At 51.1% G+C, this 18,338-nt stretch overlaps 1 protein-coding gene across 2 annotated transcripts in view; it reads right to left on the bottom strand.

Moving 5' to 3' along the window:
* Positions 1-14,919: 14,919 nt before the first annotated feature.
* Positions 14,920-18,338, bottom strand: part of SEC14L1 (SEC14 like lipid binding 1) — a 93,191-nt gene continuing 89,772 nt past the window's right edge. For both annotated transcript variants that reach the window (XM_035301882.3, XM_035301884.3), the window contains one exon: positions 14,920-17,814. In XM_035301882.3, coding sequence (XP_035157773.1) covers positions 17,808-17,814 — 7 coding nt within the window. In that variant the 3' untranslated portion in view covers positions 14,920-17,807. The remainder of the gene's footprint in view (positions 17,815-18,338) is intronic.

Raw genomic sequence — 18,338 nt, 5'->3', positions numbered from 1 at the left:
CTGTAATAAAATGGAAAAGGAGAGCGATGAGCTAGAGTGAGAGATTTCATTTTCCAGTGGAGCTGGGAGGAAATGTAAAGGCCGGAACAGGCTCTTCAGCCAGCAAAGGATTCTCAAAGTGAGAAAGGGCCTCAGGACAAAGAAGTCCAGACGAGACCGTAAGATCCTTGATTAAGACCTCAGTGAAAAAAAATGAAAGGTGCCTCATAAACCCGTTTAGACAGACAAAGGCATTCTGAGGACCTTAGAGGCGTTCCTTTCTCTGTTGAAGGGCAGGTCTTCTCAAAGCACAAGGGTCTTTTCTCACTTGAAGCCCCAGGTGGAGAGGGCTTATCTCTGAAAGTGTGTGGTGCTTAGGGAAAGAGCCAGTGTGCAAAGGCTGCATTCGGTAGCCTTTGTGGAAACGGCAAAGCTATGAAAACAGTAATCAGGGGCTGGTGGGAGGGAAGGAGGGTGGAATGGATGGCGTGCAAGGGATCTGGGGAGCAGTGAAACTATTCACTATGATGCTGTAATGGTGGATGCCTGACGTTATTCATTTGACAAGACCCGCGTCGTGTAAAATGCAGAGTAAAACCAACTGTGAACAGTGGATTTTAGCTAATAATAATGTATTCGTTGTGGCTCAGCAATTGTAACAAATGTACCACATTAATGCAAGATGTTAAGGAGCAGGGAAATTTGGGGGCGGGGAGGGGAAGTTTCGGGAATTCTCTGTACTCTCCAGGTAACTTTTTTATTAACGTAAAACTGCTCCAAAAGGAAAAAAAACTATTATTTTTTTGTGAAGGAGATTTTTGGGCCCAGCGAGGTGGCTCACACCTGTAATCCCTGCACTTTGGGAGGCTGAGGTGGGCGGATCACGAGGTCGAGAGATTGAGACCATCCTGGCCAACATGGTGAAACCCCATCTCTACTAAAAACACAAAAATTAGCTGGGCATGTGGCGCTCGCCTATAATCCCAGCTACTCGGGAGGCTGAGTTAGGAGAATCGCTTGAACCGGGACCAGGGAGGCGGAGGTTGCAGTGAGCTGAGATAGTGTCACTGCACTCCAATCTGGGCGACAGAGTGAGACTCCGTCTCAAAAAAACAAAAATAAAATAGAAGTTTTGTGAGGGAGGTTTTGTCTAACGGAGTACATTTTAGATTCGTATACAGGAAGCTCCCAAGTTGGTTTGTTTCTTTTGTTTTTGCTTGGTTTGTTTGAGACAGTCTCACTCTGTTACCAGGCTGGAGTGCACTGGCATCATCTCAGCTCACTGCAGCCTCCGTCTCTCAGGTTCAAGTGATTCTCCTGACTCACTTTGCCGAGTAGCTGGGATTACAGGCACATGCCACCATGCCCGGCTAATTTTTATATTTTTAGTAGAGACGGGGTTTCACCATGTTGGCCAGGTTGGTCTGAAATTCTTGGCCACAAGTGATCCTCTTGCCTTGGCCTCCCAACGTGCTGGGATTACACACCTGAGCCACTGCACCCAGCTAAATTTCTGAAGGAATTATGTTCTTGCACTAAATGGGATGAAGAGAGGACAACATGAGCTGGGTGCGGTGGCTCATGCCCGTAATCCCAGCACTTTGGGAGGCTGAGGCAGGAGAATCATTTGAACCTGGGAAGTGGAGGTTGCAGTGAGCTGAGATCGTGCCACCACACTCCAGCCTAGGCAACAGAGCAAGACTCCATCTCAAAAAAAAAAAAAAAAAAAAAAGAGGACAAAATGGAAGAGGATTTTAGAGCGTCAACTTTTAGAGGAAGGAAATAGGCTGAGAGGCCTACTCAGTTGCAAACTCAGTTTTTTAAGAAAAGGGAAGAGTGAATCAGGAAGGAGCCAGAGGCCCGGAGAACACACACAGGCATAGGGCTTGAAGACCCTCCGCACCCAGGAGTCCCCTCCGCACCAGGCCCTGGTTTATACAGCTGGATCCTGGACCTCCAGTCTGAGCCCAAAACCACAGTGGGTGAGGTTTCAGGAGTCTTGGGATGGGGCAAGCGGACTTCACAGGTGGGAGGGATGTGAGTTGTGGCCTGAGGATGGGCTGTGGCAGAGCAGATTTTCCAAAACAGCCACAGCAAGATGTCCCATTCCACCTGCTTCTCCACAATGTGACCTTGAAACTTTTCCCACAGAGAGGAACTGCCCAATTGTAACTCACAGAAGGAGGCAGAAGTGCCTTCCAAGGATGGAGGGTCTGGTCTGGGGACCAGCTGAAGGCTCATTGGGCTCACACTGCCAGCACCAGAGCTGGGAAGCTTGAAGATCAGGACTGCCGACCAGGGTGCCAACCTGGGACTTCCCCATGGTGGGTTGCTTCTAAGATGACTGCACTGATCCTTGCCTCCTGGTACTCATGGCCTTTGTAGCTCCTTTCTTCCCCGCCACCCTCCACCAACAGAGTCTCACTCTTGTCACCCAGACTGGAGTGCAGTGGCTGAATCTTGGTTCACTGTGACCTCTGCCTCCAGGAGGTGGAGCAATTCTCATGACTCAGTCTCTGGAGTAGCTGGGATTACAGGCGCCTGCCACCACACCTAGCTAATTTTCCTTTCTAAGCAGCAGAATAGAATACATCCATGCCGAGGGGCTGTCACTTTCACTCATGGTCAAGTTACAAGAGATTCCCATTTCTATCTTGCCAGCAGACTCCCTTCCCCTGCTGGCTTTGATAGACGGAGTAGCTATGTTGGAAAAGCCCGCACAGGAGGAGCCCAAGGCCACACCAGATAAGAGGCTGCAGCTGCTGCCGTGTTCTCTGAGCCCCTTGCGTTCAGAGCCCTGAGCTGCCAAGTAGGAGTCAGAGCCCTCATGTAGAGAGGATGCCCTAGGGATTGTACTAGTCATCTGTCACTGCATAACAAAACCATAGATTTCATGGTTTAGAACAACACGCATACTGCCTCACAGTCTCTGGGGGCCAGGATTCTGAACGGGGCTTAGCTGGGTCTTCTGTCACCATCTCTCAAGCTGGGCTTTCATCTGAAGACTCAGCTGGGGAAAGATCTGCTTCCAAGCTCATGCAGTACTTGACAGAATTTCATTTATTTTTGTTGTTGTTTTGAGACAGAGTTTCACTCTTGTTGCCCAGCTGGAGTGCAGTGGTGTGATCTTGGCTCACCACAACCTCTGCCTCCGGGGTTCTCCTGCCTCCACCTGTTGAGTAGCTGGGATTACAGGCACCACCACACCTGGCTAATTTTGTATTTTTAGTTGAGACGAGGTGATCCACCCACCTCGGCCTCCCAAAGTGCTGGGATTACAGGTGTGAGCCACCGTGCCCAGCCTCTTCTGTCAACTTCTTTCCAGATCTTTCCTCTGCCACTTTCCCAGATTTCCAGGACTGAATGATTAGACGTGGCTTTGACAGGCAACCAGGGAGATTGTTCCTGTCTTCCGGCTCCAGAGGGGCCCAGACACATCAGGTCTGGGGCCACCTTTGCATCTTCTGCTCAGTCAACTGCTCTCGGCCTGCTTGGCTCCGTGTCTGCTGCTGACTGCCTCTCACTTTATGACTGGCCCGGGGGCTTGAACTTGTTAGGTGACTGAAGCCTTGCTGCATATGTGAAATTTACGGTAAAGGCATGGCCACGCACACATTCCCACATGCCTGGTGGAAGTGTTCCTTGCTACCGCCCTTCCGGAAGGCACTCTGGAAATATCCTCCAGAGTTTTTAAAATGCGCATGTGCTTTGTCCTGGTAATTAGGTTGCTTTTTCATTTCCTGATTCAACAAATATTTCATTGCTTTTTTTCTTTCTTTCTTTTTTTTTATATAGAGACAGGGTTTCACCATATTGGTCAGACTGGTCTCGAACTCCTGACCTCAGGTGATCCACCTGCCTCGGCCTCCCAAAGTGCTGGGATTATAGGTATAGGCGTTAGCCACCGTGCCCAGCCTCTTTTTCCTTTTTTTTTTTTTTTTTTTTTTGAGACAGAGTCTCACTCTGTCACCCAGGCTTGAGTGCAGTGGCGCCATCTCAGCTCACTGCAACCTCCCCCTCCCAGGTTCAAGCGATTCTCATGCCCCAGCCTCCTGAGTACCTGGGACTACAGACATGCGCCACCATACCCAGCCAACTTTTGTATTTTTAATACAGACAGGGTTTCATTATGTTGGCCAGGCTGGTCTCGAACTCCTGACCTCACGTGATCTGCCCACCTTGACCTCCCAAAATGTTGGGATTACAGGCATGAGCCACCACATCCGGCCTCGACATATATTTCTTGATTACTCATGATGGACCCCAGGATGGGGTGCTTATACTTTGGTAGGGAAAACAGATGCTGATCAAATAATTATAGAATCAATCTAAATAAAATGACAAGAGCTGAGGTCAGGAGTTCAAGACCAGCCTGGCCAACATGGTGAAACCCCATCTCTACTTAAAAATACAAAAATTAGCTGGGTGTGGTGGCGGGCGCCTGTAATCCCAGCTACTTGGGACGCTGAGACAGGAGAATCGCTTGGACCCAGGAGATGGAGGCTGCAGTGAGCCAAGATCCTGCCACTGCACTCCAGCCTGGGCAACAGAGGGAGACTCCGTCTCAATAAATAAATAAAATAACATAATAAATAAATAACAAGTATAGTATGGAGTACTTATACTTTGGTAGGGAGAACAGACATTGATCAAATAATCATATAATCCAAATAAAATGACAGTAACCATAAAGGCTAAGTAGGTGCAAGGAGAGAGCAGGGTCCCCTGGTGGAGGGCAGGGAAGACCAGTTGAGATGGAATGATAAGCAAGGATTAACCAGGAAAAAGAGGGCTGAGGCTGCTGGCAGAGAATGCCCGTGCGAAGGCCCTGTGGCCACACGGAAGGTGGACCACATAAGGAATGGGAAGAGGGCCCTGGAGGTCAGAGCCCAGACAGGCCGCACAGAGAGTGGAGCAACCAGGCCTTGTAGCCTGTAGACACATGAAGGAATTGGATTTTTATCTTAAGAGGAGTAGGAAGTCAGAGAAAGGTCTGAGAGGGAAGCAGGGCTGACTGATCAAATCTGCATTTTGCAATCATGGTTCTCATCGAACTGTGGAGTGACCGGACAGACCAGAGCCAGTGAGGAGCCTCAGCTGTGCTGCAGGCAAGAGGAAACACTGGCTTGGACCTCAGCTGGGGAAAGGGAGAGATGTGAATGCATTCGAGCGATATTCCAGAGATCAAATCACCCAGACCTGGGTTTGGGCTGCCTCTGGAGGCTGAGCCTGGGCGTGAGGTGTCAGGGATGACTCAGGATTCCGGCAAGAGCAGCAGGATGGCAGGTGGGGCCTTTGGCAGAGAGAGGAAAGAGCGAGAGAGGACGGGCCGGCCCCAGGCTCGCTGTGTTGTGTGTTCAGTGCGTCCAAGGGGAATTGTTGGGTGGGCGCTGGGATATTCCATTTGCTGTGCAGTGGTGGGGTCTCTGCTGGAAATACACTCCGTGAGTCATCCGGGTAGAGGTGGGAACTGAGCTGTGGGATGAGACTGCCCAGGGCCCTGCCATCAGGAAACAGACTCTCCCACCAAAGGTAGCAAAAGGATGTCCATTGCAGCCTTATTTATGAGACCAGGAAATTTAAAACAAGCAAGTCATTAATACTAGGTTGAGAGTTAAATAAATAAAAGTTCTCAGATTGGGTGGGAGAGTGTGCTTAACCGCGACGACTGTGAATGAAGGCCACAGGAACCATCTTGGAACAGGTAGAGGTGGTGTTTGTACAACACTGGGAATGGACTGAAGGCCCCTGGGTTATTCATTTTCAAATGGCTAATTTTGTGTTATGTGAATTTCACTTCAATAAATTATTTTTTAAGGCTGGGCTCGGTGGCTCACACCTGTAATTCCAGCACTTTGGAAGGCTGGGGCGGGCAGATTGCCTGAGGTCAGGAGTTTGAGACCAGCCTGGCCAACATGGTGAAACCCCATCTCTACAAAAAATACAAAAATTAGCTGGGTGTGGTGGAGCATGCCTGTAGTCCCCGCTTCTCCAGAGGCTGAGGCCAGAGGATTGCTTAAACCCAGGAGGCAGAGGTTATAGTGAACTGAGATCACACCACTGCACTCCAGCCCGGGGAACAGAGCAAGACTTTGTCTCCAAAACAATAAAATAAATTATTTTTTAAATGAAGGCTACAAGTACTATATGTAAATAAAGATTTTACACTTTTTTTTTAAGACACAGTTTCGCCCTGCCACCCAGGCTGGAGTGCAGTGGCGCGATTTCAGCTCACTGCAATCTCTGCCTCCCAGGTTCAAGTGATTCTCCTGCCTCAGCCTAATGAGTAGCTGGAATTACAGGCACACACCACCAGACCCGGCTAATTTTTGTATTTTTAGCAAAGGCAGGCTTTCACCATGTTGGTCAGGCTGGTCTCGAACTCCTGACCTCAGGTGATTTACCCACCTCGGCCTTCCAAAGTGCTGGGATTATAGGCGTGATCCATTGCACCTGGCCAGTGTTACTATATTTTAAAGAGTCTTTTGTTTCATCATAAATTAATGCAAGCTTTTACGATTAAACTCACTGTTATTAGGACCTAAAGCAAGTTTCATTTGTTTCTGGATTTGGGTGTTTTTGTCTGTAGCTAATTTTCAAGGAATCTTTGTCATCCGTTTCTGATGTGCAGTTTCCGCAAAAGCCTGTGTTCTGTAGAATATACGACGCAGAGCCTGAGGTCACGCAGCTCACACACACCCACTCCCTCTCCACAAGGCAGGGTTCTGGGCCTGTCAGTAACGGAAGCCCACAGGGGCCTGAGCTGCTCCCAAAACCAGGCAAGCCAGGGTGCAGTCCCTGGCCCTGAGGCCAGGCGCTCTTGCTTCTCCACATCAGGTTTCTGACAGCGCTGGGCTCCCCTGAAGAGCCCCCCATCCTGGATTCATGACAAGTACATCCTCAGAGAAGGCATTTCTTCCCTCACCAGCAGGCTGAGCAGCGCATGGCTCCTCTGGATTAAACTGGGAACCGAAGATACTAGAGACACCTCACTTCTCCCCTTTTTTTTTTTTTTGAGACAGAGTCTCGCTCTGTTGCCCAGGCTGGAGTGTAGTGGCGCGATCTCGTCTCACTGCAACCTCTGCCTCCTGGGTTTTCAAGTGGTTCTCCTGCCTCAACCTCCTGAGTAGCTGGGATTACAAGCATGTGCCACCACACCCAGCTAATTTTTTTTTTTTTTTTTTTTTGTAGAAATGGGGTTTCACCATATTGGCCAGGCTGGTCTCAAACTCCTGACCTTGTGATCCGCCCACCTCAGCCTCCCAAAATGCTGGGATTACAGGCATGAGCCACCTCACCCAGCCCCTTCCCACCTTCTTTAGCGAATCATTCCACGGGTGCTGGAGCAGCCACGCCCCTTGTGTTGCTCCTGCCTGCCCCAGGGCGCACGCCATCATGCCCATAGGTATCATTGTCATACAGAAAACAGGGCTCTGAGGTCACAAAGTGGCAACAATTCAACCCAAAGCTAACCTTCATAGGCTCCTCTTCACTGCAGGGCTTCTCAGAGCCTGCAGTGTGCTCGTGGAGGCTGTGGGTCTCCATAAGGACTAGACATGTAGCATTTCCCAAAAGCATTGACCCCACAAACCTTATCACAAGGCACCTTGTTGGTTCCATGGGGCATCCTTTGGGGAAAATGGGCACCGTGGGATGGGGGTAGAGCGGCATCCATCGGCCACCGCAAGGCCACACATTAGAGGTCAGCCAAGCATCCAACCCCAGAGCCAAATGAAGACTCCTCCCAACCTTCGCCTGGTCCTCCCTGCCTGTGTCAACTCCTACAGGCCTTGCCTGCTGCTCCTCTGTCTCTCCCTGTTCCTCCTGGCAGGGGGCAGAGCCGGGATGGGCTTTCAGTGAGGAAACTGCCACTCCAGGGCTAAAGGCAAGGGACTGGTCCTCCCTGGTACTCCCTCCGTGCCTTTTGCTAGGGGCATCAGGCGGATTCCTGAGAAACATCAGCAGAAAAGCCCGAGGCGAGCTTCCACCCAGAATCTCATCTTTTTTTGTTTTTTGAGATGTAGTCTCCCTCCGTCGCCCAGGCTGGAGTGCAGTGGCACAATCTCAGCTCACTGCAACCTCTGCCTCACGGGTTCAAGCGATTCTCCTGCCTCGGCCTCCTGAGTAGCTGGGATTACAGGTACCCGCCATCATGCCGGGCTAATTTTTGTATTTTTGTAGAGACGGGGTTTTACCATGTTGGCCAGGCTGGTCTTGAACTCCTGACCTCAGGTGATCTGCCAGCCACAGCCTCCCAAAGTGCTGGGATTACAGGCGTGAGCCACCATGCTTGGCCTAGAATCTCATCTTAATCTCGGCTTTCCCTCTTACTCACTTCACGAACCCCCAAGACCTGCAGGAGGGACCAGTCACTGTCCAAGCATCCCTGGTGCGTTCCCACTCCGTGGTGCTCAGGCCGTCCGGTACCCAGCAGGTTCTTTCCACGGACTCTGATCTGTCCTCAGTGGCGGGGTGGTGGGCGGGGCTTCTCCTGCCATGAGGTTGCCTCCTCTGAACAGCCAGACCATGTGATTGACTCAGTTGTTGGGGGAGGCACCGCTCTCTCTGCACATTGGAGTCTTCAGGAACTTAAACAAATACCCACCCCAGAACAACTGAATCAGAATCTCTGGGCCTGGAGATTTTTCCAGTGCTCTCTGGGCTGAGAACTGTGGGTCTGATAGAGGGAACCCAGAGATCTAGGTGGAAATCCCAATTCTGCTACAAACCAGCTCTGTGCTCTTCAACACCGTCCTTCAATGTCTGAGCCTCCGTTTCCCTGTCTGCTCTGTGGGGGACAGCAATGCCGTGCCATGGGTGGGGTTGGGGATAATGTGCCTATTGTTGCACTCTTGTCTCCCTGGGGCACTACTGCACCCCCAGGTAGATGGTGAGTGATGAAGGGCAGGGAGCCTGGCCACACCCGGACTCCAGTGCTTCCCTCGGCTCTGTGTGCAGAGACGCCTGATGAAGATTTGACAAAGGATTGAAAACCCACCGTGAGACCCGGCCTGGGAAACCAAGCCCCACGCAGGCCTCTCACAGGAGACTGGCCAGGCTGAGAAAAGCCAGGTGTCTCCACTTCTCACAAGAACAGTCGCAGCACAGCTCTCAAGAGTAAGTGAATCTTGGTTGGTTTTCATTTAAAACATAAGTAAATATAAGGCCTGCCAAGCAGCGCTGATGGGAGTGTTGTGAAACGGGCTCTCAGCCCACGGGGACTGCAGCTGCAGGTGGCTCGGGTCACAGGGGGCCAGAGTCAGGAGCCGAGTCACTCGGCCCCTTGCCCCCATGGGCCCCATCTCAGGTGTCCTTAGCACACTCCGCTCCATCCCAAAGCTCCTTGAAAGTGTCTTTTGGGGCCGGATGCTGTGGGTCACGCCTGTAATCCCAACACTTTGGGAGGCTGAGGCGGGTGGATCACAAGGTCAGGAGTTCAAGACCAATCTGGCCAACATGGTGAAACCCCATCTCTACTAAAAATACAAAAATTAGCTGGGTGTGGTGGGGTGCACCTGTAGTCCCAGCTACTCCGGAGGCTGAGGCAGGAGAATCACCTGAACCCGGGAGGTGGGGTTTGCAATGAGCCAAGACTACCATTGTACTCCAGCCTGGGCGACAAAGTGAGACTCTGTCTAAAAAAAAAAATACAGGCCACCAGTTACATTCGAACTTCAGATAAGCAGGAAATAATTTCTGTTAGTATAAAGTATTTGGGACATATTTACACTGAAAGAAATTATTGTTTATCTGAAATTCAGGTGTAATTGGGGGGCCTGCAGTTTTACTTCCTAAGTCTGGAAACCCAATGGCTTCACCACCACCACCCCATACCCCTAAGAGGGATCTCTCTCCTGCTCCCAGCCATTCAGGGTTCCCAGACACCAGGCTGAGGACCGAGGCCAGCCGGTGACAAGTTCTAACCTGTCCAAGGCAAAATGCGATAAAAGGACAATGCAAAGAGGCGGTTTTGTAAAGCTGAAGGTGTTCGAAGGTCTGGTCTTCGTTCTGTTTTTTTTCTTCTTCTTGTGTGTGTGTGTATGAGAGAGAGGGAAAGAGAAAGAAAGTGTCCACAAAAAATAAAACGATGCAGCCGGGCGTGATGGCTCACACCTGTAATCTCAGCACTTTGGGAGGCCGAGGCGGGTGGATCACAAGGTCAAGAGATCGAGACCATCCTGGCCAACATGGTGGAACCCCGTCTATACTAAAAATACAAAAAAATTAGCCCAGCGTGGTGGCACGTGCCTGTAGCTGTCCCAGCTACTCGGGAGGCTGAGGCAAGAGACTTGCTTGAACCCAGGAGGCAGAGGTTGCAGTGAGCTGAGATCATGCCACTGCACTCCAGCCTGGTGCCTGGTGACTGAGTGAGATGCTATCTCAAAAAAACAAAAACAAAAACAAAAAACAATGCTATCTAGTATCTAGTAACTGGACTCTGAAAAATACTTTTTTTTTTTTTTGAGACAGGGTCTCACTCTGTCGCCCAGGCTGGAGTACAGCAGTGCTATCACGACTCACTGCAGCCTCGACCTCCTGGGTTCAAGTGATCCTCCCACCTCAGCCTCCCAAGTAGCTGGCACTACAGGGGTGTACCACCACACCTTACTTACTTACTTTATTTATTTAATTGTAAAGATGAAGTCTCATTATGTTGCCCAGACTGATCTCCAGCTCAAGCAATCTTCCTGCTTCAGTATCTCAAAGGACTGGGATTACAGGCATGAGCCACTGCACCAGACTTGAATTTTTGTTTTTTTTTTTTTGAGATGGAATTTTACTCTGTCGCCCAGGCTGAAGTGCAGTGGCACAATCTCAGCTCACTGCAACATCCACCTCCTGGGTTCAAGCGATTCTTTTGCCTCAGCCTCCCGAGTAGCTGGAATTACAGGTACATACCACCACGCCCAGCTAATTGTTTTGTGTTTTTAGTAGAGATGGGGTTTCACCATGTTGGCCAGGCTGGTCTCGAACACCTGATCTCAGGTGATCCACCCGCCTCGGCCTCCCAAAGTGCTGGGATTACAGGCGTGGCCACTGTGCCCGGCCAAAATTTTTCATAAATAAGGAAATAAATAAAACAATGGCAATAGCGAGTATTTTGTGTCTTTAAAAATATGTGTCTTTTTGGCAACATAAAAACTTAGTGACCCCACTGGAGGCCTCCAGTTTTGCAAAAAAAAAAAGATAGCAGATCTAAAAATCCCAATCCCAAAGCCTGGGGAGCTAAAATGACTGTTCCAACCTCAGGTCAGGGACAGACCAGCCCCAGTCACTCTCCAGCCCCGCCATCTCCCTCTGAGCCCCACCCCCTCATCCCTCCTGGCCCCATCTGACTGACCTCTGGGATTTGGGCTCAGTTTCCCAGAGCTGGCACTTCCCACCTTCCCAGCCCCTCCCTCAGCTGCAGCAGGGGCTTCGAGCTACTTCCTGAATGTGGGGCTGCAGACCTGGCCTGTGACCCTCCCTGCACGTCCCCTCCTAGCCGCGAACCTTGGGGAAAAAAATCACACAATTTTTCTGATATTTTGTTTCATTACCCATGAAGTGGAGTCAATGATCCCTACCCCACACCTGAGTTGTTCGAGGTAGGGCAGACGTGACACGGATGTGTCCACATATGCATGTCCATCACATTGCACACTTATAATGTGTGCATTTTTCTGTGTCAATGTTATAATTCAACAAAACAGTTTATCAAAAATTAGCAATTAACTCCAATTAGCAAGCAGGCTTCCAACAGGGAGAAACTGATCCTGTTTATCTTTCAAAGAAATTTGATTACCTCCAACTTTTTCTTTTTTTTTTAAGAAGGAGTTCACTCTTGTCACCCAGGCTGGAGTGCAGTGGAATCTCGTCTCACTGCAATCTCCACCTCCCAGGTTCAAGCAATTCTCCTGCCTCAACCTCCTGAGTAGCTGGGACTCCAGGAGCACGCCACCACACCCAACTCATTTTTTGTATTTTTAGTAGAGACGGGGTTTCACCATGTTGGCCAGACTGGTCTCGAACACCTGATCTCAGGTGATCCACCCGCCTCGGCCTCCCAAAGTGCTGGGATTACAGGCGTGAGCCACCAGGCCACCTCCAACTTTTAAATGCGAACAGTAATTCTTCTTCTTATTTTTTTGAGATGGAGTGTTGCTCTGTCACCCAGGCTGGAGTGCAGTGGGGTCATCTTGGCTCACTGCATCCTCCACCTCCCAGGTTCAAGCAATTCTCCTGCCTCAGCCTCCTGAGTAGCTGGGATTATAGGTTCCCACTACCACACCTGGGTAATTTTTGTATTTTTAGTAGAGATGGGGTTTCCCCATATTGGTCAGGCTGGTCTCAAACTCCTGACCTCAGGCAATCCACCCGCCTCGGCCTCTCAAAGCGCTGGGATTACAGGTGTGAGCCACCCTGCCCATCCGGGACCAGTAATTTATTATTTGTGGCCTGCATGCAGCTGGCAGGGCCCACTGTGGGGGAAAAAAACATTCAGCTAAACTCACATTTGGGTCAGTTTCATGAGGCCTTATTTTTAAAAATTAACCTCCAAACCCATTACATTCCAAAGAGCTAAAAAAAATTACACTACTTTCTATTTTTAATGGACTCACAATAAAAGAAAATATTTAAAGCATTAAAAAGATGGCATTTTAAGTTCATTTTCCAAGTCATCCTGCATAGCAAAGACATAAACTTTAAAAAGATGAAATTGGCCGGGCGCGGTGGCTCAAGCCTGTAATCCCAGCACTTTGGGAGGCCGAGGCAGGTGGATCACGAGGTCAAGAGATTGAGACCATCCTGGTCAACATGGTGAAACCCCGTCTCTACTAAAAATACAAAAAATTAGCTGGGCATGGTGACATGTGCCTGTAATCCCAGCTACTCAGGAGGCTGAGGCAGGAGAATTAATTGCCTGAAGCCAGGAGGCGGAGGTTTCGGTGAGCCAAGATCGTGCCATTGCACTTCAGCCTGGGTAACAAGAGCGAAACTGTCTCAAAAAAAGAAAAAAATAAAACATGAAATTATAAGATATAGCCATAATTTTTTTTAAAAGTAAGGTAACCATCTCCATGTGACAGACACTAAAAATATGGCATGGCATTGGAGCCACGCTCTGCATAGGGGTGGGAACAGGGCTCCCCATCCATGTACCTGGAGAGGGGAGGAGGTAGCCACGGCCTCAGAGCCCTGGTGCCCAGGGACTCAGCACCTGGATGGCAAAATCCCCAGTCCCCCAGGAGGTGGGCGCTCCGAGCCAGCAACACACAGCCTCACCATTTTGGAATGGGGCCACCTACTGGGAGGTAGGGAGGAAGAGGGAGAGACAGAGATTGAAATGAGAGGAGCATCTACCCAAGATGAATCTACACACCTCACCCCGACCACATGGCAAAGCTGCTGCTAATAAAGATGATGAAGAAAATCAACCCTTAAATCACTGCAGGTAAAATGGAAACAACAGAAGCATCTGAACATGATCTCAAATTAAAATGTTTAGGATCATCAAGAAAGTGAGAAGTTGTAAAACCAAAACTGACTTAAATGAATTAAGAACAGGTGGTCACGAAAAAGAATCAGTGAGAAATCCTGAAGTTAAAGGTATGATTTTTATTTTGTTTTTTCTTCTTTCTTCTAAAAATTTTTTCTATTCTTTTTTTTTAAAGACTATTTTGGCTGGGCATGGTGGCTCACGCCTATAATTCCAGCACTTTGGGAGGCTGAGGTGGGCAGATCACGAGGTCAGGAGATCAAGACCATCCTGGCTAACACAGTGAAAAGCTGTCACTACTAAAAATACAAGTAGTCCCAGCTACTTGGGAGGCTGAGGCAGGAGAACTGCTTGAGCCGGGGAGGTGGATGTATCAGTGAGCTGTGATTGTGCCACTGCACTCCAGCCTGGGTGACAGAGAGAAACTGTCTTAATTTTTTTTTTTTTTTTTTTTTTACATAGTGGCTTATACCTGTAATCCCAGCACTTTGGGAGGCCAAGGTGGGCAGATCACTTGAGGTCAGGAATTCAAGACCAGCCCAGCCAACATGGTGAAACTCCATCTCTACTAAAAGTACAAAAATTGGCTGGGTGTGGTGGCGGGTGCCTGTAGTCTTAGCTACTGGGGAGGCTGAGGCAGGAGAATCACTTGAACCTGGGAGATGGAGGTTGCAGAGAGATCACACCTCTGCAGTGGGCAACAGAGCAAGACTCTGTCTTGAAAAAAATAAAGGAGCCGGATTCCTTGTTCGCCTCTTTCCCTGGGCACAGAGGGTTGGCAAGTGCGGTCCTTAGGCCAGTTTCTGCGGCCCTCCAGGACATTCTGCAAATGCATGAATAATGGGTCATGACCCACTGTTCTGGTGATCTGGAGCTCACAGGTGATGCATACTCCTTTAGAATAGAAAGAAAGGAAAGTCATGGCTCCTGGTGGCACTGAGGGTGTGTTTTCATAAACATCCATTTAACAGCTGTGACAGCTAGAGGTCATCATTCACGGGGCATCTGGCTCTACCCTAGATATGGTCCCTCCGAGCAGCCCCTGCAAACACAGGAACCCACCAGAGGCTGAAGAGCCCTAGAGGAGACCAATTTGGCCATCCTGTACCTGCACTGAATCGCCTGCCTTGCTGTCCCCAAGGCAAACTGTTCCCTTGCTCCCTCCAGGGGACATCCATAGTCCCCAGGGGCTGCCTGGCTTCGCTAGACCCCTTCGAGAGGATGATTCCCAAGACTCTAATTCATTCATATTCTCTCCATATTTTCCCAGCCCCCGTTCTAAGATGTCAGGGATTTTGCGCAGGGCACAAAGCAGAAGCTGATATGAGACAGGGGTCCCTCCTGCCTCTTTACAAGAGCTGTGCTCGCTGGCCGCACAGGGGCGGGGTATGCACGATGGGTGAGGGAGGGTGTGTATTAGTTCGTTCTCATGCTACTATAAAGAACTTCCCTGAGACTCATTTATAAAGGAAAGAGGTTTAATTGACTCATAATTCTGCATGGCTGGGGAGGCCTCAGGAAACTTAGAATCCTGGTGGAAGGTGAAGGGGAAGCAGTCGCCTCCTTCACAAGGTGACAGGAGAGAGAAGAGTGAGTGAAGAAGGAACTTATAAAACCATCAGATTAGCATGGTGGCTCATGCCTATAATCCCAGCACTTTGGGGGGCCAAAGTGGGTGGCTTACAAGGTCGGGAACCGCCCCCATGATCCAGTCATCTCCCACCTCGGCATGTGGGGATAACAGGTCCCTTCCTTAACACATGGCTTTGGCTCTGTGCTTCACACCACAGATTCACTGACATCTTATCACAGTTCCTACAGCACCCATTTCACAGATGAGGAAACAGAAGCACCGAGAGCTCACGTCCCCTGCTCCAGGTCTCACAGCCGCTCAGCAGGCAAGCCCAAACTCAGTTCCTGACAGCAGCGGGTCTGTGCCTGGAACTCCACAGCAGCCCTCTGCTGGGCCTCTACGCCACCTTTTGGGATGTCCAGTGTAGACATGTCCAGTGCCAACTCTGCACTGAGCACGCACGTGGATATTCTCTGCTTCCCGGCTTCATTACAAATCCCAGGCATCTGGGAAAGTCCCTGGTCACAGGGAGCCCAGCAGTTCCTGGCATGGGAGGGCAAGGGGATAGAGGAGTGGTTCCTCTCCACCCTGCCTCTGAGCTGAAAGACGTATAAACCGGCAACGTCGCCTGGAAAGAGGCCTTTGGACTCCTAACCACAGGGTGCAGGACCCAGTAGCTCATGTCTGTGCCACGTGCCAAGTGGCATGCTGAATGGGCTGCCGCCAGCCGGCAGTGACTCAGTCCTCAGAAATGACAGGCTTTCATGGAGATGGAGGGCACTGGGGTCGGGTGGGCACCCCAGGAGGAGCCTAAACCCCCATAGGGGGAAGGAGAGCAGGATGGAGAGGCCTGGGGTGGCTGACCCAGGTCACACCTTCCAGGAGCCACTGACAGGCCCCAGCAGGAGAGGTGGAGGGGGTATAGGACAGGCCTAGAGGGCACAGGAGAGGCTGGGCCTCCGCAGTGGGAGAGAAGATAGCCTCACAGCGCTGACCATCAGGAGGCCTGGCCTGCCACCCCATGCTGTGTGCCTATGAGGCCCCTATTCTGTGACGGGGAGCAGCCCCATTACCTGGAGACAGGATTGGAAAGTATTCTCACTTCATTACATTTCTGGGCCCGCTGAGCTCTTTCACAGGCTGAGCCATGGATTACGTGCTTATGAGTTGGCACAAAGAGGGGGCCGGGTCTGATTCATCTGTGTGCCCCACCCGCTGCCCACACAGGATCGGGTGCAGAAAGACACTTCCCATGCTTATGGGAGGAAACAGACTAGGATGGGGGAACAACTGGCCTCTGGGGTCCCTCTTTCTTCCCGCCCTATCACCCAAAAGTCGCCTTCCTGGAACCCCCGCCCCCACATCCCCCACATAGGTGTTGACACGCTGATCAGTGGTGGAGGTTCCAGGCAACATGGAACTCAGAGGCTGAACAGGTTCTGGAAGCCCGCAGCTGACCCCCTGGAGCAGAGGCCTTGGCCAGCTGCCAGCTCTGTTAGGTCTCCAGCTATGGCTCCCATGAAGAGCTTTGCCATCCTAGATGCAGGGGCATCGGGAGGGAGAGACCGGTGAGCCGTTTGGGAGAGGTGGACGCTGGACAGGGCAGAGAAGAGGAGCCCACACCTCCTGGGGGAAGATCGCCAGGATTCGGAGATGAGACCTGGACACGAGGGCTTGGGGGACATGCAAGCGAAGCCTGGGCCGGTGGGTCAACAAGGGGTCATTCGCTGAGTAGGGGATGTGAAGGAACAGGGAGCTGGTGCATCAGGGGCAGGGAGGCACATCTGAGCCAGGACATGGAGGTGACATAATTGACATGTGGCTGTGGCTGCAGCCAGGGACTTGGGAGAAACGCCACCGAGATGATTCAGAGGAGAAGGGCCAGAGACCAGGTCCTGGACCCAGGGATGTCCACCTTTAAGGGGAAAGCAGAAAAAGAAGGGCTGGGAGAAGCCAAAGAAACAGGCCAGAACTGCACCGGTAATCACGGGACAGAAGGTTGAGAGAGTGACATGCCAGGAGAGCTGCCGCTCGCTGGGTTGGCAGAAGGGGCAGATGGTGAGTAGGGGGAGGTCATGGAGGAGGGATGGCGTGGAGGGTCAGGGAGTTCGGGAGAGAGAGGAAGTGGACCTGGGAGAGGAGACAACTCCTTGCTTTTAGTGCAAAGAGCCTTGAGCACATATTTATGCCAGAAGAGAATGTCTAGGCTTGAAGGGCGAGGTGAGGGCTGACGGCACAGGGCTTCCAGGAGAGGCCAGCTCGGCCTGGAATAGAAAGCGGGGCACAGCTTCCACAGAGGTGGAGAAGGGGACACAGTCCCTCGTCTGTGATTAAATGCCAATGGAATCTGGGCACTGGGAAAGAGGTGCAGCGCCTGCTATCTGAAGGCTTCCAGTCTAGTGAAGGCTGGTAGGTGGGAGGCAGATGCATAAAGATGAGGATCAGGCCTGGGAAGCAGCGTGGGAGCCAGGAACACCCAGCCTTCTTCTCATCCCTGGGTGCCCAGCACCTGGGAGCATGAGTGGTGACCTGCAGGTGGGTCCCCCTGGTTATTGGGAGAGTAGGGGAAGGCAGATGGAGTGGGGAGTCTTGAGTAACAAGCCAGTGTCCCTGGTACACATCTCTGAGCATGGCAGATGTGGTCCGGTCTCCACGGTGCTCCAGGCCCAGCTCAGCTTCTTCCCTGGAGGGACATGCCCAGATGGGCACCCAGCCACATCCAGTAAAAGATGGGCATCTGATGCACCCTCTGACCTGGCTCCTCCTCTGTAGCTCTCAGCCCCTGAAAATCAATTTAAAATTGTGCAATTAAAGGTTTCGCTCACTACAAAGGGCAGGTAAACAAGACAGACACAAATGATCCTTGGGAGTCCTGGACAAGGGGGAGAAGGTGGACAAGTGAACAGACTGTGATGATCCAGCCTGCAAAGGGCCAGCAAGACAGCAGGACCACCCACCGTCATGTGGAGGGGGAGGGAGGGCTTCCTGGAGGAGCTGACATCTAATGCCACCCAAAGAGTAAGCAGCAACTCATGAGTGTGGAAGGTGAAAGAATCTTCAGGCAGAGAGAACCACTGATAATGGGAGCCAATCCGCCTGGGTTCCAACCCCAGGCCCTTCCCAGCCCGACCCCCAGTGGTGGGACTTCTCTGTGCCTCAGTTTCCTACTCTTTAAGAGGGAGCGAGACAGCACCAACTCCGTAGGTCTGAGAGGACCACATGCTTGGAAGACAGCCCTGCGCCTGGTGTGGCAGCCACTCCTTCCGAGAGCGCTGGTCACCATCGCGGGGAGGAGGGAGGTCGCTG

This window comes from Callithrix jacchus, chromosome 5 (genome assembly GCF_049354715.1).
Source record: "Callithrix jacchus isolate 240 chromosome 5, calJac240_pri, whole genome shotgun sequence".
NCBI classification, from domain to species: Eukaryota; Metazoa; Chordata; class Mammalia; order Primates; family Cebidae; genus Callithrix; species Callithrix jacchus.
This window is presented reverse-complemented; position numbering and strand designations above follow the sequence as displayed.